The sequence below is a fragment of the Babesia bovis genome (genome assembly GCF_000165395.2).
Source record: "Babesia bovis T2Bo chromosome 4 map unlocalized Chr4_1, whole genome shotgun sequence".
NCBI lineage: Eukaryota > Apicomplexa > Aconoidasida > Piroplasmida > Babesiidae > Babesia > Babesia bovis.
The window spans coordinates 1,708,339-1,732,004 of record NW_026261571.1 but is presented as its reverse complement, the minus strand read 5'-3'; the positions used below and the strand labels follow the sequence as shown (position 1 = coordinate 1,732,004).

Below are 23,666 nucleotides of genomic sequence, written 5' to 3'. Positions count from 1 at the left end.
TGTTTGGGCTACTGTACAACATAGGGGATGTACGTGGCATTAGTCACTGTGCGTGCCCAATGCATTGTGCCGGGCTACCTATCTAGGTCATGTAGCTGGAATGCATCGGCATGTGTGAATATAAACTCCTTGCGTGACTGCACGTCTCCACCCATGAGCAGCTCCAGCATTTTCGAGGCGCGCATACCGTCTTGCACTGATATTCTACGCAGTATTCTCTTATCAGGGTTCATTGTGGTATCCCACAGTTGCTGGGCCATCATTTCACCCAGTCCCTTGAACCTCTGTACTGTTATACCTCGCATTGAGTCTGGCTTAATTTCTGGCGTTTGTTCGGTATCTGCTATATCCTCACTAGGCACGCTATCTAAGTTGTAAGGTGCCATCTCCTTGTTAATGGCAATTGGCAGCTCCTCCTCGCTCCAAGCGTATGTGTATGCGGACGCATTAGGGCCATTCCTTGCTTTGTTGCCTTTGCGCATATTGGTGATACGGTATAGCGGCGGGCATGCTATGTACACCCTACCATGTTCATATAGCTGTGGGCATATACGAAACAGCAGTCCCAGCAGCAGTATCCTTAGATGCGCACCGTCAACATCGGCATCCGTCAGCAAAATGATTTTACCATATCGCAGCGGTAGTTGTGCCAGTGAACTGGCATCTACTGGGATGTTACCTAGATTATCTGTGGCGGTAACATTATTATTATCCACAGAGTCACTGCTGCTAGCCTCTGTAGTATCCACAGTTGTACCTACAGGCCCTGTAGCCACTAAGGCATCCCTCGTTGATGTGGGCACCATGTTTTCCACGTGGCTCAAAGTATCTTGCCTCCATGTTTGTGGATTGACAGCTAGCCCGATTGACGATATCAGTAGCTTGATCTCTTCATTTTCCATGACTTTCAAGTCACTGCTGATTTTTTCGATATTTAGGATTTTACCTTTAAGTGGCAATACTGCCTGGAACCTTCGGTTACGGGCTTGTTTAGCGTTACCAGCGGCACTTTCACCCTCGACTATAAACAGTTCAGTCAGTCCTATATCGTTGGATGTACAATCCGATAGTTTGGCAGGCAGCCCTGTTGTCAAGAAGTTGGCGTTCTTCTGCCTTACAAGTTCTTTGGCGTGCTTCGCCACCTCGAAAGCTCGCTTCGCTGCTATTGACTTGTTATATATTGCCGTTAGCAGCTGCGGGTGCTTTTCCAGGATCTCGTTCATCTGGTACGACACTATACGCTCCACTGCAGTGCGTGCAATTTGGTTACCCAATTTAGATTTCGTTTGACCGTCGAATTCAGCACCCATAAGCTTGACCGATATAATGGCGGTAAGCCCTTCTCGTATGAATTCTCCACTGATTGATGGTGCCTTATGCTTGAATAGCCCAGCACGTCGGCATGCGTGGTTTACTGCTTTGGTTATAGCTGCCTTGAAGCCTTCAATATGCGTGCCTGCGGATGTACTTACGTTATTAGCGAACCCCTTGAGCTGGGCCGCATAGGTTTCAGCGGCCCAGCTCAGGGACACCTCTACTTCCACTCCGCCAGACTTGCCTCGTATGTTGATGATATTGGCTGACTTGTATAGCGGCACTCGGTCCTTGATGATATCCTGGAGGAATTCTCGGGTACCTCCCTTGTGCATGAACGTCTCCTCATGGAAGCTTCCATCTTCGTTCACCAGTCGTTCATCCACTAGCCGCAGTGTAAGCATGGGATTGACGTAGGACAGCTCCTCTATACGGTTTCGCACCGTATCGTGATTAAACGCACTGGCACAGCCGGGGCATTCAGTATCCACCTGATGGTCGTGGTGCGCTATAAACACGTGATCGTAATCCGGCATGAACGATATAGTGGTGCCAGTACGTTTAGCGCACTTGGATACCGACAAGGGTTCAGTCACCATGCCCCTGGATAACTGGATACTGTACTGCTTCGTACCTTTGTAAACATCAGCGCGCAGCCACGCGCTAAGCGCATTTACCACGGACAGCCCTACTCCATGGAGCCCTGAGGCATATTCGTAAGGGTTACTACTGGCATCCTTTAAGCGCTTCCGCAGCCCGCGCACGTGCTGTGATCTGAATTTTCTAGATATATGCGTATCATAGAATTCATCGACCTGGTCCTCTGGAGTCGGCTTTGACGTAGTGTCGTTGAATTTACCACCGGAGTGCAATACAGTCAGCACAGTTTCCAAACCAGACTTGCCAGTCTTCTCGGATACATCGCATGGGATACCTCTACCATTGTCCGATATCTCAGCTGACCCGTCTGCACGCAGGGTTACTGTAATCTTATTGCAGCAGCCCGCTAGGTACTCATCAACTGAATTGTCCAGGATTTCGAATAGTAGCTGGTGCAACCCGGTTTCTGTTGTGTTACCAATATACATACCAGGGCGCTTGCGCACTGCTTCTAGGCCCTGCAGCACGACAATGTCGTCGGTACTGTACTCCGATAACCTTGGCCGTGGCACTTCGGGGCCATCCTGTAGCTCCACATATTCCTGATTAACGCTACTGGCGGCCTCAAGTTCCGTGTTGTCTGGTACAACGCTTTCATCCGTTTCATTTATCAGATCTTCCTCTAGGGACTCCTCAGTTGTAGAATACGTGCGTAGTCCCCGCGACTTGATGTTTGCAGTTTTAGATCTAGATACACGCCCGGTCTCAGGATAATATCCACGTGCATCATTGAATACAAACCCCTTATAAGGGCGAGTTCCCGTTATAGCGCTATCCGATGACAATATCGATAACGTCGGTTTCGAGCCATTGGGTACAGTGCGTGTAGTCACGGCCAATGCATACAGCGCTTCATAGAGTAACAGAATTATACACCACTGCAAAACCACCTGTATCCATCTGCCAGTAGCAGTGAGGCGGGATATTCCAGTCATTATTGTACATTCTTTTCATCTTAGAAGCTGTACGTGGCATGTCATTCTCCGGAACATGTGAATAATGCTGGACACAACTATGCCATATGCGATGTTGCCATAACAGATATACGAAATATGTATGCCTCTGGGATAGCTAAAGTCAAGTTCTCTACAGGCTCTAGGATGTCAACTGACTGACCACATACCAGTGCCCATCGAATAGTGCATAATCGTCCTTCCTGCATAGACCTACGTAATAAACCACAACTCAAACCCTCGGGGACCCTGAAGACAAGATTCAAGATTCCTACACCGGCAATTAGACACAACAGCGTGTAGTTATATCACAGCAATACAATACACTATTGCCTAGATACTAAACTATTCATTTGTATTATGCGTGTATAATTATTCCATGTTACCGGGGTAGTGATCAGGTATCCTGGCAGGGAGAGCGCTCGAGGCCTTACACACCACATCAGATTGATGTCGTCATATATGCTACACACCTTGTGTTTTTAATATATATAGCATTATTAGGCTAAAAAGTGTGTGTGTTAACCATGTATCTGTTGTAATGCCGATGTGTCGATGCGAGGTATAACTATAGGTTACGCCGCCATAGCGGCTTTGCTGGGCACCCGTGGGTTGATACATGTCATTGCCGAGGACGAAAGGGGTGATGACAACTATCCCGATGCGCCAGACAGCGCTTCCCCGGATGAGTTGGCCTACCCTTACTTCAACGTGCACTACCATTACAACAAGCATGACTGGAACAAGGTTCTAGAGGACCAGAACAGACTTATCGCATTAAGGCGCAGGGTTAGGAAGATGCGCCAACAGCTGGAGAACGACTCCAGGCGTACTGCTGACTTTTTGAACAAGCAGGATGTAATACTTACGGATGCCAGGGCCAGTCTGTTCCAACGTGCTCTGTACAATGCCACTCAACCCAGCTGTAAGTTTAGTGATAACCTTTTAAACATTCCTAGATGCACGCGGGTTCAAGAAAGCGCCGGCAACAGTTCACGACAGGCTGCATTACATGCATGATGAATTCTACCAGCCTATACCGGCTAGTGACTTCATTAACGTCAATGAACCATATTACTTTGGTATGTTGGCAAGCCAGATGCTGTAACACACTGTTTAATCTATGAAAGTGATATCTAATGTTTTCTTGCGATTAAAAATGAATACAAAAAAATATCATGATACAATGAGGTCCCGGATGTCAGCAACGTATTTCTTGTTGACAAAAGGCATTGTACTCGAGGCACTGAACTCAGTGCCAAGAGGCAATGAATACGATAACAGCGAGATGATGCTGTATATCTCGTTATAGGGGATATCAAGTGGTGGTATACCTAGGCAGATATGCCCCCCGAAAATGGCTATATATGGCACCATCTCCCTTGCACTCTTTGCTTTTTCAATAGCACCAAGGTGGTATTGGATCCCCTTTTGGCACATATCCTTGTTTAGCCCGGGTAATGGTATGTCAAGGTCAATTAGGTGCGACAGTTCATGCAGCATGAACTTTAACGCCTTTTTGCACATATGGTCCCGGTGTACAATCTCCTCGGGTGTGAGGTTAGTCTTATAATAGTAGAACTCGCTTGAGATGTCGTCTTCGAAGGATGTATGACCCACGGTGTTACCCAGCTGGTCCATATCACCTTCAGAGCACAGCGTGGCTTCACTTTTAGTGGTATTACCCGATTCATTCAGTGAGATTCCATAGCTACCAGGGTGCTCAGCGCAGGTAGTCTGAGTTTCAATCAGTTCGTCTACAATCTCCTTTTCCGGGTCTGTGGTTTCTGCCATGGCGAAGTCATTACTCCCGTTGTCATACGCCGTATCTGCTTGTGACGCGGTTTCGTCATATTGCTCTAGCGCTTTTAAAGTGGGCTTCTGGGAGTTACGGAATTCTATAGCAAGGGCGCGAGCGCCAGCGAAACCATGTTGCCTCACGGAGAATATCCTCTCAATGCGCTTGCACTTCTTGTATGCCTGACCTACCCATCCCATGCGCCTAAGGGCAGAGTTGAACCAGACTCCACGGACCTTGGGGAACAGCTTGCTGCGCCTAACGAACTCCTGGCGCAACTGCTCAGTTATGGTGCCGTAGGTGTTGAATATCTCATATTGCTTCCTGAGTGAAGGTGGCAGTGTCCTTGCAAATTCATCCTTCTCGTCAACCTGCTCGCTTTCCACTGACTCCTTTTCATCCACGGTTCTATTGAGTAGGTTAGAACCCATATCCACGAAATCACCTTCATCCTCAGCCAAATGGGTCTCAGTACGCATGTACCCGGAAGAATCCATGTACATAGGGTCAGTTGGTATAAAGGGATGATTTACCGGTGCCACTGCTTGGTGCATACCACTGTATGGCATGTTCACAGGCACCCATCCTCCATGATGCTCCTGAGGGTTCATTAAGGTGGATTCCGCTACATTCCACAAGGAACGGCTTGTAGAATCCATCTCGCTACTATGTGCATATAGTCCTTTGTTCGATACGTGGTAAGGATTCAACGCTGAGCTATGGGTTACACCAGTAGGGTTGCCATCCATTGCATTACTTCTCACAAATCTAGAACCATGTTGATAATACAATGGATTCCTTATAGGCGTACCACTCTGGCTTCTATTTTCCATGATGACAGTATACAAGCAAAAATTAGACAAGAAATCAAAACCACGTCAACTCCAAGGACGTGATTCTATATATATTTCTTTAGGTAACTCGACCTTCCTATGGTATTGGTGATACCGGGAGTAACCAAGTCCTTTCCTGGGTTAACGCAGAGCACTTAATCAAGGGTCTATGCAACAATAGACCAAGGGCTGAGCAATGACAGAAATGAAAATTAGTACTACTACCACAACGATAATAACTACGATACACCTAGACAGATGATGTCGTATAACACTGGTAGACAACAGCAAAAACAAATGTGTACACCTTTAGTTGAAAAACAAGGTACTACTACACAGGAACATAGAAAAAGTCACACACGATTAGTATTGCATACAATATTGATACACAACAATAGAAATTAGTTGTTAACAGGTTTTAAGAATGATTTTCAGTGCGTGGAAGATGGAATGTAGACATGTGTGTGCCCTTGGTGCACCTCGATGCATTGATGACGTTGCTTCACGGAAGAAGGACACGAGGCTGCAACGTTACATTTTAGTAAAGGACCCTATTAGCACCCGATGTGTAAATGTACCGACTCAGGTTACCGATGTGTCATGTCTATATGCGCTGCTTGAGTGACACACATGAGCCCGTGGATATCTGGCAACTCTTTATTCTTTGGTGTCCACTATGTCTTTGATATCATTCTTAACCATTCATAACACAATGTGTATGTTGTTAGTGTGTGTATCTAATGCCCCGGTACCCAAGTGACATTCAATGTTCCTTGGGAAACTTCCAAGGAGTAGGTGTGGCAGGGCCTATGCCAGATCCTTCCTCAGACTCTTTGCGCTGTAGTTTACGACGCCATGGAGTGAGGTCCATCTGTGTTTTGTAACTAGCAATTCCATGACCTACCATGGGATATACCTGGTCTGGTACAATGTCAGGTTTCTTGTTATACTTATAGGAACCACCGTGCAGATGTGGTTCCGTAGGATCCGGTGCCATGCGCTGATGGTCAGATTGGTCCCATATATCGGGATGCGTTTCCCAGTCGTCATCTAATAAACATATAATCGATACTCTAGGTCCTACCTGCCAATAGGTTAACTAACGGCAGCCTCCAGGCATAATCAACTTCACCAGTAAATGGGTCAAACCTGCGATCAGGGACGTAACTGTAGTCCTTCTTCTTGCCATAGTGTACATTCTTTTTGGTGATTGCTGGATTAACACCTAATTCAAAGTCACGGCCTATCATTTTGACTTCGTCAGGCACAGAGTGCTCCAAGGTTACAATTGCCTTTTTATACATGGGACCGTTGCGATAATATCTAGGCTTCCTACTGCCGGGGTCGCGCTTTATGCGCGGTACCTTGATTAAAGTGTTCACTTTAATCACCTGGGCACCGTACAGTTTACGCAAGTACTCACGTATCTCGAATTTCGTTAGATTTATAGGTACGCGCAGCGCAAGGCGATTGCGCTCTAAAAAAGCACCTGTCCGATGAACGCATATTGTCTGCCATGGGAAGTAGATATTCCTACAGTGGTATAATAAACATTAAGTGGCACATATTATAACATCACTGTGTAATACAGATGGACACACCTAGCAACAGTGCTACTTACCTTGGCGACTTTGGCGGAGCCATGAATATCTTACTAAGTAAAAACATAGTGTATTACATCAACCCATGTTGATCTAATGTGGAATTACAGTGTTATTATAGAGGATACGTTGTGCGACTCTACACACCCACTCTCACTACCTTCCACCCACTACTTTCAGCAATGGCGCTTCGCCACTTTAAATATTCCCTGAGGCACGTACTTGATCCTTGGTCAAAGTATGATTCCGGGTTATCGGGCTCATAGAGCTCCTGTGTACATTACACTGCATTGAATATACCTACCTTCGCTGAGCTGGACACCAGTGGATACACAAAAGGCTCGATTGTTAAAAAGTTCATGTCAACGTCACGCTTCTGTTCACGCATTTTGCTGAACAATGCATTTTCGGCGTATGCTACTGCGGCTTCCACTATATGTTCAGACATGATGACGTTATCCAAGAAGGTGGAAGCCCCCTTGCCTAACTGGTTCCTAAATCCAGGTACTACAGTGCCTAAGAAGTGTATCCATAACTTTGTATAGTAAAAATCACGCAATTCTAATGACATCTCCTTTTTACTAAGTGCCTCGAGGATTCGATTGTAGGTACTGCTGCTTTGGCCTACTCCATCCAAGGCAGCTATGAACGCCACGGCGTTAATGCATGACCCGGAGGCCATATCCAAGAACGGGTTGCATAAGTCATCCCCAAGCAGACTCAATGGCACGTGTTTTACAGGCGCTATTTTGCCGTACTCGGCAGCGCTAAGTAACATATTACCGAGCGCCAGTGATAATTGCGATATATCTTTACTAGCTTCCAGTAGACTATCCCCGGGTGTATCTACGAGCATGCGTGACAGTATCTTGCAGAAGCCATTGCAATAACCAATTACTACCTCCTCAGGAAGGGATACACCACTCGAGGCACATACATAGCATATAGTAGATATCTCCAAGGCCTTCTGGACTACCGGTGGTGTCACGTGATCAGTCCTGAAACCACACGAGGGGTCCAGTGAATCAATAATGTCCACAACATTCCTTGATTTGACATATTCCTTCACTAGTTTACTAGACTTTTGTCGGTCGAAGACGATGCTATTCGCTATGCTAGACATGAAATTGCGATCCACGTCATGGTCGTCCACTGTATCTTCTAGAACCGATGTACTGGTTGTATATCTTGCCTGGAATCCATTTATACCACTGCCGTGCAACCTTCGGGGTAATGTGTAACCAAAGTCCATGCCAGAATAAGGCAGTACGGGTCTATATATACACCTATACAAGCGAATGAATTTATTAATCTGTGAGTACATTTTTATAAACGAAAATGTGTAGCATGATTGAATATACGAGAATTACATAGGACATTAAAAATAGTGGTCCTTGACATAGCGACTGCATTGTATCGTCAACTCAATATCCGGCAATGTTTAGCACTTCATTGCCGTTGTACAAATGTGTTCGCTGGGATCAGAGTGAATTGATTCACCAGGTTGTACCGATTGACGAAGTAACCCAATTGGTAATCGCTGACACGAGAACTAGCTATCAAACGCACTTCGACGTGCTCATTGAAAGTCACGGACTTGCGTTTACGAGGCTTCTGGCTATCCTTAAGAGACCCCGAGTCTTTGCTCAATGAGGAGTCCGACGATCCAGAAGATAATGACACATTGCAACCAATGCCAGATGCTGTTTCAACGGGTTTTCCCAAAACCCGGTTGGTATAGCACCATGATGAAAAATATGATAAATCATGGCTTAATTCATGTAGTGCCACGTTATGAACTAGGATCCACGATGCCACAAAACTGACTTTACTAGGCTTTAATGCGATCAGCTCTCCATTTGACCGAATTTCAAAGCAACTAGAGTGCAATCTGATGTAACTGTCGATAAAAACAGAGAGCACAGCGTTCACAAAGACTATTGCGTACGCCAGTAAACTTGAGAGCTTTACCGATGATACACAAGCCGCCGGAGGACGTAATGGAACCTGATGCGTAGTAATATGCTTTTCACGCTCCATGATTTAGTTGCTTCTATGGTCTTGCCTTGGACACTGCCAGGCGCGATCCTATATTGCAGCTGCCGCACTGTCCTCCCTTGTTCCTACACACGCAAGAAAACCATTAATTAACAACAAATGTTTTGATAAAAAGTGCTACAAGCATAAAATAAAGGGTGTCAACACTTGTGTCAGCAAATCCCTCCGCGGCGCACGGAGACACGAGACCAAAGTCCTGTCTAACTCGTTAATGGCGCACGATGGGGCATAATTAAGATTAGGCACTTTATACTAGTAAATAACATGGTATGACACAGATCCGTCTATATTTATACCGTGGTTATGCCACTGCGTCGCCCCGACCAAGGCTCGCAATGCATATTCACTACCCACATAACCAGGGGCTGCATTTACGTCAATATATATCACACATCTAGTTTATACCTGTAGCATGAAAATTAAACGGCTGTGAAAATTCTCCATGGACCATGTTCTATACCGTGTCATACCAAGACATGGTATTGATAAGTGTTAATCCACGCTATCCAGGCAATTCCGTGGATATACATCTACACATTGTTTTTTAAAGAAGTATATATCTAATTAATTGTCCTGTATGCTTTTGTAGTTATGACATGTGTGTCACCGTTTTTAGTAAACCTACGCGTTCTATTCAGGTACACTATCAATGTTTATTTACAATATAAAAAAGCGTACAGATAATCGCTATGTACTGGCTACACCTTATTTACTCGTCATGGTTTCCCCCAACTGTTTAACTTCACGTTATTCCCTAGATGACCATTTTATTCAATAAACACATTGAGTATTGTTATAGACATTAATTTTTTGGGGGTCTACTAAATATACGTTTTTTAGACACTCATAGTCACTATTGGTCCATCAGTGTCGCGTATGGTACCACTGTGAACACACATTGTAGATATAGCATACGTCTAATCGCTAAAAGTAATTGTTTTGGGGGAATTAACTGTCTCGTACAACGCGATGTCTATATAGGACCCTGCATGTTATATTCTTTCTGGCTGTAACATGACCCTTGGAAGGTGCCCTTTTCAACATGAATGACGATTCAATTTTGGAGTGCGCAGTAGACCATGAATGCGTGTCCTTCCTAGATGGACCCGCTGATTTCTACAACTGGCTCTGTACTGGCTTCAGAGGTGCTAGATCTAGGGTTGTTTTAGCATGTCTATACGTAGGATGCGGTGAACTTGAAAGTAAGTTGCTGGAATGCATAGTGGCAGCCAAAAAACGCAACCCTAAACTGACAATCGATATATTGGTCGATAAGGCACGTACGTCAAGGCTGGGATTATCAGGAGCCATCGTAAGCCCACTTACACAACTGCAACCTTACCTCGGGGGAAACCATGGAACAACAGTGTCGTTGTTCCACAACCCACTGCTAGGACGGTTACTTAGTAAGATATTCAAGTCGCCGTATTGCGAGGCTTTCGGGACAATGCACATCAAAATATACATAGCCGATGATGACTGCATTATAACAGGGGCTAACGCAGGGCGAGATTACTTTGTGGACAGATATGATCGTTATATGCTGGTCAAGGACCCGCTATTCTCAGATCTTATGCATACGTTCATTAAAACCTACCAGTCTGCCAGTTTTACACTGACTAAGGACCTCACAACAGAGTGGATATCGGATATGGTCAACCCATTGGACGATAACATGCTATTCCGGAAACAACTTTATATACGTACCCAGCAAATGGTACGGATGTGCGAGGACGTCTTGAGGAAAAACTCATTAAAACGTAAGAAACATCACAGTGAAAATACTGCAAAGTCACCAAGAAAGAAACGGGTTGTATCTGAGAAATATGGACAGACACATGGTTTTACCGGTGATCTAGAAGCTGTTGATAATACCGGCACGGAGAATGGATGTTACTGCTATATTAAAATATGCCTACACCTGCCTTTTACTAAACCGGCTTTCATGCAGGGAGTCAATATGCTAGAAGAGTGGCTGCTGGGATACGCAAAGGAAGGCTTCTCCACGTTCATCGCTACTGCATACCTCAACTTCACTGATAGGTATGTCAACATGTTCAAGGAAATACTGAAGTTCGGACTACAACTGGGGAAACCAACGCCGCTGCAAGTGGTCACATCAAGTCCATATGCAAACTCGTTCTACAAAGATGGACACCTGAAACGAATGGTGGCACTCTGCTACAGTACAGCTGCCACCTGGCTTTTCAATGGATTGAAACAGGATTCAAAGTACCCAGATGATATATACATGGAGTACAACCGACCTAACCATACATTCCACGCAAAGGGAATATGGATACTGAAGGATAGACTACCACTAGAAGCAGCGCACACTTCCGAAGCGCAGTTTGACGCCTGCGTAGAACCACCATGCGCAACCGTTATCGGAAGCTCAAACTACGGTAAACGCTCATATGATAAGGATATGGAAATTACAATGCTGGTGGAAACCAATTCACCAAGAATCCGAAAGTTCATGAGGCGTGAACTATACGGTATGCTCAAGTATTCAGAGTACGTACCCTACGAAACTGTTAAGGAACGTCTTGGGCCATCGCAATACGTAGTCAGTCGCATAATGAACTCATTTCTCTGAATTAGCCTGTATTACCCCTAAATAATGGGCATACGCATACCCGGTGACACACATAGACCAAAATTTAACCTATAATCTGGATAGCATTGCCTAAAAAGTCACTTTATATAATAATCCACGAAATGATATACGTGAGTACAAATTTCTTCTTTCGTCCCCTCAAGACACCACGGTCGCCGCAAGGCCCATGCATTGGGCCCTATCCTTCCATTGAGCCATATTAACCAAAACGAAACTGTCTCCATAATACATGTATTCTGTGTAAACTATGATTCTTGATCTTAAATGTTTATAACGCCTTTTACATTGTGTTTATAAACAGATTCCACAGCAGAACTAGAGTACAGTTGTTTATAGCTAACGAAGTCCATGCACATTGTTAGCGTTTTACTCTATTTGTGCATCAATTATTTATCTGTATACAGCTACGTACATCACTTGCATGGCGCTGTAAGACTCCACGGGAGATGCCCGGGTGCCCATACAGAGAATCGTAGTAATACACACGATACTACACCCATCACTATCTTCCACCAAGAGCAGTATCAGTCACATCTCACCGAGAACAGTGGATTACACGGAAGGGACGCCGATAACGGTAGGCGACCCCTAAAAGAACCACTACAACTCGAGCCTGTCGCAGAGCTGCTTGGTCTTAACCCACCAAGCAAGAAGGATAATATCAAAAAGTCACTCATACGTACCAAGCTTGCCTGGGCTGAGTGGGAGATAAGGAGATTTGGTTATAAACTCGGAACAGCCAACCGACAGCTGCGAAAGCTCTCTGGACGCTATCGCGAGTTGCGCAACAGCTTCACCGCATCTAAGGAGGAGCTCTCGGCTATATCAGCATCGAAGCGTGAAGTTTCAGTGAAACTTCGGATTGCAGCTCGACTGCGCAGGCTGTTTAGTACCTATCGCAACGGACTGCTCTCGGGATCACAACCCAAAGTACCATACGTACCGCTTTGCTTTAGGAGCAAAGATGTACCAACTGAGTTCTATAATCTTGGCAACAGGAAACCAGACCGTAGTTTAACCAAGAGGGACTTGTCACCACGTACTGTGAGGGAGTCAAAGGACACCTCGGGAGAAAGTATCCCAAACAACCAAACTAACACCAACCAACTCAAACGTACGGATTTGCCACAACCTGGCAATAATAGTGATCTATCCGGATCCACAACAAAAGTCGCACCCATACCGGGTGCATCTGGCTTGCAACCTGAAAAGAAAACCTTGAAGTCTAGATCTACTGGTACCAGTGCAAGTGACCGGTCAATTGTGTTAGGGGGGACCCAGACATCACCCAAGCAGATTGAACGTGATATACTAGGCTTAATCGCAGAAGCTAAGCACCAAGCGGTGACTAAAAAGGGGTTTGTGAACAACCCTACGGTTTCCAGAATACAATCCAAACGCAGAGGACACTTTAGACGGCATATACCAAGGGGATTATAAAATGGCCGCTGAAAGCCCGGGAGATAAAGTACCGGCGTCCTCCAAGGACAGTGCCTCCTCGGAGGTAAAGGAGGAGACGACTACAGCAAATGATTCACTACCACCTGCAATGGAGTACTGCCCGCAGCCATATACAATGCCGCCATTTTCCGACTGGCAGACACAGATGCAAACTCTGGCGGGACCCGTTGCAAGCTTCGGGGACTGCGGCGTCATGAATTACGGTATACATAACGTCAATACCACGAGACACATCTCGCCAGCAGCATTCCAGCAAATGGGTGACGTGTATGGCGCATATCCACAAACAGCAGCTCATGGGCCACGAATGGTCTATGGATACGGAGCTATTGGTCCCGCCCAAGTTGATACATCCTTCAACGCAATCAATGGTAAGTTACCTGAACACATTGTGACACTGTTTCAGCACCCAATATGGGATATATGGGATTGCCTCAAGGGCGTTCCATGTCATTTTCCAGCCCATTTACCGTGGGAGGCAGGTCTTCATGCGGAGTCCAGCAGTACATGGTACAGCACCCAATGATACAATATGTAGAGAAGCATTTATTCGGCGGCAAGATGCCGCAGAAAAAAGTTAACCTCGCGGCAAACCCTAGGAGAATTTCGGCACCGTACTGCAAAGATAAAAGTTCCAGCAGAGATAGTGGCAGCAGGTACAAGAACAGTAAATTAGGGAGCATCCTGGAAGATGACAGAGCAATGATAGATATGGAGTACTTCAGGCTATTGCACTCAAGGATAGAGGCTTTAGACGAACTTGTTGCAATGTCAAAGCCAAATGTAGAGGTTGACCAGGATTTCCTAGTGTCACTAGGTGGGTTGTACAAGGAATTCAAAGTAGCAACCAAAGAGATTACTATCAAACTTGAAACGCACCAAAAGGAGCTCGAGGAACTCTATTCCCAAATGGGTCGTAACATACCGACAAAACAGACAGAACCACACAAGTCATCGGATGCATCATTGTGGAACTCCGCACTCAAGGAGATGGACGACTTCCAGGGCCTTGTGGTTGGGGAACATCGTGAAAAGCGGAGAAAGTACAAGCAAGTGGTGGCGTCAGCAATTAAGCATACATCCAAGATACAATCGCGAAGGGCAACGTTGGAGCAGGAAGAGCTGCGTAATAAAAGGTTATCTTGCAAGAATGTATGCAACATGGTGGCAGTGTACTGGAAGAAAATTGAAAAGTTTGCATGGGAACGCATGAAACGAGATTTACAGGCGACTCTACTGGAAAAGAAACGGTTGAGGTTGGACAAATTTGTTGAGGATGCAATTAAGCTGTCGATCAACCAAAATGAACGTATCCGCACCAAAAGGAGAATCAAGACAGAGGGCTCGGATGTGAAAAAGGAGACTACGGACACCCACAAGCGCGGTAAAACTAACGATGGCGCTGCTGTGAACGTGAAAAACGATGACGTACCAGCTGACGACCAGGATGAGTTCATTGTATCAGAGGAAATGAAACAAATGGAACGTGATGATGCAGAGCTGGAGGTTGCCATGGAGCGTGAGAACGAGGCGCAGGACTACAAGCAGGAAATAGGAGCACTGGAAGATGACTTGAATATGCCAATAGAGGAGATTTTAAAGCGGTACCAAGAGGATGCCGCTAAGTATGCAGCTGAATACCAGGAAACATCCACGCCAGGCGATGTGGGTTCACCGATTACAGATAGTGATGAGTGTCTGGATTCCACGGAGTCAGACTCACAGGATCCCAATGACGCCACTTCAGGTGGTAATTTCAATGTAGATACCAAGGAGCCACAGTCACTGGAGCTAGACGATGAGCAGGAGTTTGATATCGGCGAGGATATGTACAAAAAGCAGGAAATGGAAGATGAAGCGCTTGACCAAGATATGAGTAGCGACTCTGATGATGACACGAAACAGCAACAAGAGATCCATGCCTTGCAGAATGACGCTGAAATGCCAATAGAGCAGTTATTAGAAATGTACAAAAAAATGGAAAACGATCACATGGATATCCAAGAACTACCAAGTCCCAGTTCAACGCATGAAGTGGTAAGTCTTTAGTATGTCCAGGCTTTGTTGGCCACGGATGATGTATCCAGTCATCGAATGCTACTCAATGTACACAACTCACTCTTTACAGGCTGGAAGCAATAGTGACCCACAGGAGCTATCTGCAGTGTCGTCAGACGATAGTGAGAATTCACCAAGAGATAGTGTGGCATCAGACGATCCTGATGAAGTACAGGTACCATGCCTTATCAGGGCTGTGCTGAGACCGTACCAGCTGGATGGACTCAGGTGGTTGGCGTCACTCTATCGCAACAAGTCAAATGGAATATTGGCCGATGAAATGGGTTTGGGCAAGACCCTGCAGACAATAGCGCTGCTGGCGCACCTGGCATGCGACCATGGTAATTGGGGACCGCACCTAATAGTGGTACCAACGTCAGTATTGCTCAACTGGGAAATGGAGTTCAAAAAGTTCTGCCCGGGGTTCACCATACTGTCGTACTATGGGACACCCGCTGAACGCGCAAAGAAACGTGTAGGATGGAACAAGGAATATGCCTTTAATGTCTGTATTGTGTCCTACGCCACTGTTGTACAGGATGCACATATACTCAAGCGCAAGAGTTGGGTTTATATGGTACTGGACGAAGCACAGAATATAAAGAACTTCCATTCCAAGCGGTGGCAGACGCTGTTAACGTTTAATACCCAGGGAAGACTCCTGCTCACGGGAACGCCACTGCAGAACTCACTACAGGAATTGTGGTCGCTGATGCACTTTATCCTGCCAGATATATTCACCTCGCATAGCGAGTTCAAGGAGTGGTTCAGCGACCCGCTGACGGAGTCTATCGAAAAGGAGCAGACTGGCGCTACAGGGGCTATAGTGGACTCCCAGACAGCACAGCTAGTCAAGAAGCTGCATACAGTGCTCAGGCCGTATCTACTCAGGAGGCTCAAGAAGGATGTAGAAAAGCAGATGCCGTCGAAATACGAGCACGTTATCAAGTGCTATTTGTCACGGCGACAGAGGATACTGTATGATGAGTTCATTACCAGTAGGAGTACCGTAGATGCCATGTCTAACCCAAGCTATAGGTCAATGCTATTTGTGCTGATGCAGCTCAGGAAGATATGTAACCACCCAGACCAGTTGCAGCCGAGACCAGTGGAATCACCATATTACGACCCAGGTATGATGCAAGATGTGGTTATACCCTCAATGATGCTGTTGGAAGACCGTAAACATGACCAAAGACTGTACAAGTATGAAATAATATCGTTCTACCGGAACCCACCCAATTCGCTGCCAGTGTCAATTGGTTTAACAGGAAAAATAGAACGAGTAGCTACACCAGTGTCATTTGTGCGCTCGTACCAGGGATTAAAGGTCCCGTTCAACAGGTTGTACAGTGAAAATGATAATGGGTACCACAAGAAGCTAGTTCATTTACCAGTAGTGGATAGATTGCCGATATCAAAGTGCCTATCCAGCAAGAGATCTGGAGGACGAAGGAAGCTGCGATTATGTAACCAACTTATAAATCGGATGTTAAAGGTACGTAGCTACGATCCAGTCAATTATCTATCAAATTGGCGACGATATGTCTCTTCTGGTATGGAACCAGTGAAATCTAGGGTTATAACAGACACGGGCTCTATAAATCACCCAGCGGATCCGATGAAACTAGGCGATGGAGCCCCTGGACAAACAGCTACAGAGAACGCGATTAATGGTGGCAGCAATATCGGTGTCTTAGGGGGACTACGTGAGGACACTCCAGATAGAATGTCCATGACAAGGCCTATTACCACGATTGGGTATTCCGGGGATCGGGATGTGCAAGTATTGGATATTGCGGACCTAGGGGGAACCACTAAGTTAAATGAATATATTAAACAGGCGAAATCCAAGAACAAGGATACACTTGTTAACCGTCGAGAACTACTGGAAGTAAATGAACAGGGAATCTTAAACCTATTCAAAGTAGATAAAAGACCAAAACCAAAAGTGGAGTTGTTTGCCGATTTAGTCCAGCCTAGCGCAGATGATATTGCAGAGAAGTATTGGTGGATCATGTCAAGGTTCGTATGTACCACAGGGAGACCAGTTCAATGCGTACCCAGAAAAGTATTGATATCAGGAACAAATGGAGTAGCGTTAAACCAAAGTAGAGAGTTACGTGCAAGAAAAGCGCAGAAGAAGCTCTCGAGGCCCTTTATAAGGTCAAACTTTATGGATAAGACCGTGACCATGGAAATGACACCGGGGCTACAACGGATTCTATTCCCACCGAGAAATCTACTACACGATGATTGTGGTAAATTCCTGGTACTAGGGAATTTGCTAAATAAATTAAAAAACGAGGGACATAGATGTCTGTTATATACACAGTTCTCCAAGATGTTGGACATACTGGAAAACTGGATTAATCTCATGGGTTTCACCTACATCAGGCTAGATGGCTCCACAAAAGTTGATATGAGGCAGCGCATAGTCACGAGATTCAACGAAAACCAGAAGATTTTCTTATTTATATCGTCGACCAGAGCGGGTGGTGTGGGTCTAACGCTAACGGGAGCTGATACAGTCATATTTTATGATACTGACTGGAACCCAGCTATGGATAGACAGGCCATGGACAGATGCCATAGAATAGGACAGACACGAGAGGTTAACGTCTACAGACTTATTAGTGAACATACAGTTGAAGAGAATATCTGGAGAAAGCAGCTGCAGAAGCGCAGACTAGATGATATCGTAGTGGATAAGGGTAACTTCGATACAGAGACACATACATGGTTCTCGAATGTAGATACACTACTGAATATACTAAAGGAGCAGGGTAGCAGTTCTTCGAGCAACAATGATGATATATACGGCAGAAAGGTGCTACACGAGTCGGAAGCACCGGTTGTTGAGGCCGCTACCACAGAGAAGACAAAATCGCGAGTTGTCAATATGTTGGCTGAAGCTGAAGACGAAGATGATGCCAATGCGCTTAAGAGCCATCACAACGAGCTCGGATCTGGGACTAAAGACTTCCAAGATTTCCAATCGGATATCATATCCTCAATGCCTGCGTTGGTGGCATATTCCATCAAGCTGTTGCTACGATTCAATACGCCTACACTCATCGCGCAACGTGATGAAATGCAAGTTAAAATCAAGGTTGCCTCCATAGATTCCGATTACGTAAGTTCGGATTCGGGTGATTCGTCTTACTCCGGCACTGACTCGGATAGTAGTGACCCCGAAGTAGAAGAGTAATGATATATGCACTATAAGACCCGGTAATGTGGTATTACTAGACAATCTATGATATGAGTTACTAGTTGCAGCATGGACTTCGTGAAGTTACCACTGACTAGCAAAAGTAAATATTAGTTTATTCTAGCATTTTGCCATGTGTACAATACGGTGTTGCCAGTGCAATAGTATGGTTACTGGATATCACCTATATCACCACAGAGTGTCCCTTTGGTAATTATACCCGTGGGAAGCTAAACACTACATAGATTGGATTCACCTTTATCTAGGTAGTGCCATTTTGTGCCAATGAGAATATAATCCCATTTCCAACATTGAAGCATGTCGCTAAGTAATACAAAATATATACCAATGCATAAACTTGTCTAACAGTACAAAATAGAATATCCACACTATTATGGTAGAGTTAAAGTTTAAGGACCTTGCGTAAGGTCACTAAATCACGACTTCATTTAAGCAATACAAGCGTTGATCTGCTCCTTCCACTGTTCAGCAGCTTGGCCAGGGTTTGGAAGATCTATAATAGCACGCGATATAGGTACAATCACACCACCGCCGTTACTGTCCAAAGCTGAATACATGTGTAATGAAACATAAGATACATACCAGCCTTCATTGCAGACTCAAGTTGACCGCCCTGAGCACCGATGCCAGGCATTAAAATAATACACTCCGGGTAGCTTCGGCGAACCTCGGATAACACCTCCACACAAGTAGCACCAATGACATAGCCAACCTTGGCACCGGTTACACCCTTGGACTTGTAGAACGACTCGCATTTCTTGATTATCTCCATGTACACAGGAGAATGGTCGTTCAATATAGCACCCTGAATTTGCTCAGAAGATGGATTTGAACACTTGGCTAACACAAATAAGTCGTGAACGTAATTGCCTTGAGTGTCGGTAGCCATCACCGACAGAACGTCAGTGCCAAGCAGTGTGTTGACAGTACAACTGTCAGCCTTCAATATGTCAAAGATGAACTTCTTGTAATACTCCATAGTCGAACCGATGTCACCCAACTTGCCATCAAGGAGTATTGGTATATCCATCTCACGGAGCATCTCACAAATGTCCATCAAAACCTATGAAGTGTATACTCCATACAGGATTAGAACATCGTTAGTGGAAATAAACTAAGTAAGTACAAAGAGTGGCTCTACTAATAGAACTGTTGACCACCAAGAAGTTCGTATTGTATAGTAGCATAGACATCAGTATATTTCAATGACATACCTGAATGCCCTCAGCACCCTGAGCTATGAAAAATGCCAGGTTTGGCTTAACACAGCAAATGTGCTCATGTGTAGATTCTAGAACGAAACAACAATAAAGCTTCAGTTTAACGTATAATGAAGATATCTCACGACTACGAAATCCATCAAGATGACTGTTCTTCACATGGCGGTCGTATAAAACAGTAAAGTAACCAGTCTGAGAAAAACGGTCAACAGTCTCGTTGCGAGGGTCAAGACCCAAACACAAACAAGATCCCAAGCGCTTCGCACGCAAGGCGACCTTCTCGAAAAATGACATTTTTGTATTATAAACTATGAAATAACTTGATGTATCCCCCATCATAGGATAGACAACAATGATTACACATTTGTGTTACCCAGCACATTTAAGTCAATGCACAGCCAACGTGTTTCTTGAGTTGGATTGAACTTCTGCTTGATTATTTCTGGCGATTTTGTAGATATAGGGAAGCGGCGTGGCTCTGTTTGAGGGTAACTGCGACCATGCTTGTCACAAAGGGCATTAAACAGCTCATTGTAACCATGGCGCTCTAACCATTGGTTTATCTGCTTTAGCTCCTGGTCGCTGTTGTGTGACTCGTCAGATTGTGTATCGAGATATGCACCGGAAATAGGTGGCTCTATGCAACCTTCTTCATGTTCACTGATAAGAACAGTGTGACGAGCCTTGTAATCCAGGACCTTCCGCTCATAACCCAAAGGAATGTGGAATTTGCCATTTATAGGGCCCACGTTACCTAAGGAATACCGAAGGCGTTGGCCAACCACTACCTTCCGGTCATCAGAGTGCCTTCGCCGAGACCAACCGTCAGTGAAAAAGTAAGGAGTCAATGGTATGTCGCGCAAAGCACGCATGGCACCCTCATCCACACCAGGAATCTCCATATTTGATAGCGTATCGTTAGTCACAGTCATCATTAGAGGACGCCTGGAGGGGCATGCCGCAGCAGCGTAGTCACCGATTTCAGGCTCAGGGAGCATCGATGCATCCCCCTGCTGCTGCAGTAGCAACGCCAATGCGGACTTGACAAACGTTGCGATTGTATGTAGCTCCTCAGCACAACCAGACATCACATTGGCCAAAAAGAAATAGTTGTCGTCGTAGCTGTCAGAAGCACAGAAATAAACCTGACGCTGGGAGTACCACTTATCTATAAGAGCAGCCTTATGACGGTCGGAATATTTCAACCTAGCGTGTTTCCCAACGGGTACCTGGTTCAACAAAGCTGAAGGCAATGTGCAACCAGGGAATAGTAACTCCATGGCCTCATTGGTCAGTACAGAGCTAGACACTGTTTTCCTAGTACGACAATAGTAAGGTAACACTATAAAAGGACGCTCACCAAGTGATATCATAGATTGCAAAACTATATCAACCTTCTCAAAATCCATAGGGCTCATAGATTCACGTTTATGGTAACCGATGTTCTGCCCATCCAAAACACAGGTATAGCCCTTGCCCGCAGTCAATGGAGCATATAGCCAAGCGTAAAAATTAGCTAATCGCAAAATCTCAGGATAGTTGTAATCATATATGTGCTGAAGCCAACGGCGTAATACCGACAGACGCTCCGCTATACCAAGGTCAACCAAAGGCACTGCAAAATTACAACTTACACAATTACCATAAGTAGCACTATTATCTGGCAGTACACCGTCACCTTGCAGGAGCTTGCTATGGCCATTATTAAAGTTTGACTGATCCAAATCCTTTGTAATGCCACTAGGGTTCTTGAAAGCTGATCTACCACCCAAGTGTTCAGTATTTATAGGTAAATTGCCAGATAATTTATTAGGGGATACATGAGTAAACCTAACTAGGTCAGGGAAAGCCCTGGAAAATACAGAGTATATCACATAACCAAGCCGAGCAGATAACGCAACACGATTGCAAGCATGATTGCTAAATATCTGAAATACCTCTTCCAGCTGACGTTTTAACGTGTCTTTGACCTTGCGAGCTTTATTGTCCACATCCGTTGATGTTGGATGTTTCAAAGTGTGATTTCCCGACTCGGCGTCGAGCACAGGAACGGATTCCCGGTCACAGTCCAACCCTAGCATAGATGACAGATGTTTTTGACTTCTACCATCCGAGCTTTGGTCACTGAGGTTTCCCATTGTATCCGAAGTTATGTTGGATCCCGCACCATTACAATGCTTCATTAATTCTTGACGAGCTGATAAACAAATGGCAACAAGAACACGAGTTAACAAAAGACCGTTTACAGTGAGGCCAGCCGTATCAACCATGTGACGCAATACTTGCAATATACCCTCACTGTCCAAGTTACCCTCGAAGTGATTTAATAAAGTCTCGTAAGTACGGTAACGACGACGTTCACCGTGTGACCACATACGCTCAATGTACTCCAGAGCCTTCGTAGTACGGCCCATACGCGCATTCATAATGCACATAGCCTCATACATGCTCTTCAAAACGTCCATACCCAAGAGGCATGCATCTTTAGATAAACTGATCACTGTCCGCAAATCCTCTAAAGAGGATACCTTGTGCATAATGCGACCCATGATACCCACGCAACGGCTACGCTGGTACAGAATCATACCACAAACATCACGAGGTATCCTAGATCTAGCCTCAACACGCCATCGACGGGAGTCAATGTCGTCAGTGTATTCGTAACTCAAAGCCTTCCTGGATGCTTTGTAACGACCCAAGGGCTTGGAGGACGACATGGATCCACTGGAGTCGGTTCTGGGAACATCTTGTGCCGATCTGCAGCTATCACCCAGCAGTTGATCACCACGATGTATAGCAGCATTGGGTACTTCCGTTAATGGAGGTGCCACCTCAACTGGTTCCTCGAAGAAATGGGAATAGAAACCCTTATAAGCAGACATGAACTCCCTGATATTACCAACAGCAGTTTGGAAGTCACTATGGTCACAGGATTGTACACAACGGTCGAATAACGAATCAAGGGAAGAAGCAATAGTCATATGCTCTTGTTCACTCAGCTCCAGGGGGTTAGGACCCACTGCATTTTTAGTCATGTGTACATATAGATGCCCACGTAATGATGAGTTTGTAAATGGGTTCTTTAAAGAACCTTTTACAGGTTCTAACGAATAATGGGTTTCTACATCACGACGTTTATCAACGTTAAGTGACACTGTTAAACCTTGGTTTATTAAAAAGGCACTGTTAATTCTCAAAGGCTCGACATATGCGATCGAAATGAAAAACAAAAGGATGCACCTTATCAAGTGGCGCATTCCTACCCAAGGTTGCCATCTTATCGAACAACGTAAACGGCACGCCGCCAAATGATTACATTTTCCCGGCATCCTAAGATCGCAGTAAGCGCACCGAAGTAACCCATGAAGTGACCCATAGCCAACGAAAAATCCGTAATATGCCCGTTATTTAGGTTACAGATTAGTTTAGTCTCTCTGCAATGTTCTGAAGCATCTAGAGCAAACTATGCTTAAGCACCATTCTATGAGCATAATCCAACATCCTTTATATAGAAATTAGTCCACTATGGTAGCTGTAACCTAGCATCATGTTACATGATGTAGGGAACTTGAATGCTAAGTTAAAGTATTACCCTTTTCCATTAATACAAGCTTATAGTATATAATGAACTATTGGATAACTAGAATCATATGAAACACTGTTTACGAATTAATTAATCGTGTAGCAATGTAGACATATATGAATATAGTAAAATTCTACAGGCAAATCAACTCCTGTAGCTTGTTGGATCAATACAGCACATAAAGTAAAATGGAATCCTGTTTACAGCTATGCAGTACTGAAAATGACATGTGCACTAAGAAATAGTTAACACTACCCAAAAACGTAGAGTTG

The 23,666-nt window shown here is 45.0% G+C and overlaps 11 protein-coding genes across 11 annotated transcripts; 4 read left to right on the top strand and 7 right to left on the bottom strand.

Annotated features, from left to right (window-relative positions):
- Positions 1-4: 4 nt before the first annotated feature.
- BBOV_IV011850 (DNA gyrase B family protein) lies at positions 5-3,299 on the bottom strand. The gene has a single exon (XM_001611055.2). It carries the CDS (start codon positions 2,907-2,909, stop codon positions 75-77), a length of 2,835 nt encoding a protein of 944 aa, XP_001611105.1. The 5' UTR covers positions 2,910-3,299; the 3' UTR covers positions 5-74.
- Positions 3,300-3,431: 132 nt separating this feature from the next.
- On the top strand, positions 3,432-4,085 carry BBOV_IV011840 (uncharacterized protein). The gene is made up of 2 exons (XM_001611054.2): positions 3,432-3,852; positions 3,887-4,085. The coding sequence occupies exons 1-2, from the start codon at positions 3,483-3,485 to the stop codon at positions 4,033-4,035; spliced, it is 519 nt and encodes a 172-aa protein (XP_001611104.1). The 5' UTR covers positions 3,432-3,482; the 3' UTR covers positions 4,036-4,085.
- Positions 4,064-5,524, bottom strand: BBOV_IV011830 (AP2 domain family protein ACDC superfamily). Its single transcript, XM_001611053.2, has one exon. The coding sequence runs from the start codon at positions 5,472-5,474 to the stop codon at positions 4,104-4,106; it is 1,371 nt and encodes a 456-aa protein (XP_001611103.1). The 5' UTR covers positions 5,475-5,524; the 3' UTR covers positions 4,064-4,103.
- Positions 5,525-6,263: 739 nt separating this feature from the next.
- Positions 6,264-7,270, bottom strand: BBOV_IV011820 (putative ribosomal protein L23). The gene is made up of 4 exons (XM_001611052.2): positions 7,180-7,270; positions 6,643-7,091; positions 6,463-6,608; positions 6,264-6,429 (listed from the first exon to the last, which is right to left on the bottom strand). Exons 1-4 carry the CDS (start codon positions 7,224-7,226, stop codon positions 6,322-6,324), a joined length of 750 nt encoding a protein of 249 aa, XP_001611102.2. The 5' UTR covers positions 7,227-7,270; the 3' UTR covers positions 6,264-6,321.
- Positions 7,271-7,278: 8 nt separating this feature from the next.
- On the bottom strand, positions 7,279-8,523 carry BBOV_IV011810 (uncharacterized protein). The gene is made up of 2 exons (XM_001611051.2): positions 7,464-8,523; positions 7,279-7,430 (listed from the first exon to the last, which is right to left on the bottom strand). Exons 1-2 carry the CDS (start codon positions 8,481-8,483, stop codon positions 7,299-7,301), a joined length of 1,152 nt encoding a protein of 383 aa, XP_001611101.2. The 5' UTR covers positions 8,484-8,523; the 3' UTR covers positions 7,279-7,298.
- Positions 8,524-8,531: 8 nt separating this feature from the next.
- BBOV_IV011800 (putative integral membrane protein) lies at positions 8,532-9,518 on the bottom strand. Its single transcript, XM_001611050.1, has one exon. It carries the CDS (start codon positions 9,197-9,199, stop codon positions 8,609-8,611), a length of 591 nt encoding a protein of 196 aa, XP_001611100.1. The 5' UTR covers positions 9,200-9,518; the 3' UTR covers positions 8,532-8,608.
- A 561-nt stretch (positions 9,519-10,079) lies between these two features.
- On the top strand, positions 10,080-11,866 carry BBOV_IV011790 (phosphatidylglycerophosphate synthase domain containing protein). Its single transcript, XM_001611049.2, has one exon. The coding sequence runs from the start codon at positions 10,260-10,262 to the stop codon at positions 11,814-11,816; it is 1,557 nt and encodes a 518-aa protein (XP_001611099.1). The 5' UTR covers positions 10,080-10,259; the 3' UTR covers positions 11,817-11,866.
- Positions 11,867-12,035: 169 nt separating this feature from the next.
- On the top strand, positions 12,036-13,317 carry BBOV_IV011780 (uncharacterized protein). Its single transcript, XM_001611048.2, has one exon. The coding sequence runs from the start codon at positions 12,186-12,188 to the stop codon at positions 13,275-13,277; it is 1,092 nt and encodes a 363-aa protein (XP_001611098.1). The 5' UTR covers positions 12,036-12,185; the 3' UTR covers positions 13,278-13,317.
- Positions 13,254-18,627, top strand: BBOV_IV011770 (snf2-related chromatin remodeling factor SRCAP). Its single transcript, XM_001611047.2, has 3 exons — positions 13,254-13,669; positions 13,705-15,335; positions 15,427-18,627. Exons 1-3 carry the CDS (start codon positions 13,279-13,281, stop codon positions 18,565-18,567), a joined length of 5,163 nt encoding a protein of 1,720 aa, XP_001611097.2. The 5' UTR covers positions 13,254-13,278; the 3' UTR covers positions 18,568-18,627.
- Positions 18,628-18,969: 342 nt separating this feature from the next.
- Positions 18,970-20,115, bottom strand: BBOV_IV011760 (putative orotidine 5'-phosphate decarboxylase). Its single transcript, XM_001611046.2, has 3 exons — positions 19,806-20,115; positions 19,174-19,654; positions 18,970-19,138 (listed from the first exon to the last, which is right to left on the bottom strand). The coding sequence occupies exons 1-3, from the start codon at positions 20,103-20,105 to the stop codon at positions 19,020-19,022; spliced, it is 900 nt and encodes a 299-aa protein (XP_001611096.1). The 5' UTR covers positions 20,106-20,115; the 3' UTR covers positions 18,970-19,019.
- Positions 20,116-20,117: 2 nt separating this feature from the next.
- On the bottom strand, positions 20,118-23,410 carry BBOV_IV011750 (uncharacterized protein). The gene has a single exon (XM_001611045.2). It carries the CDS (start codon positions 23,138-23,140, stop codon positions 20,168-20,170), a length of 2,973 nt encoding a protein of 990 aa, XP_001611095.2. The 5' UTR covers positions 23,141-23,410; the 3' UTR covers positions 20,118-20,167.
- Positions 23,411-23,666: the final 256 nt, after the last annotated feature.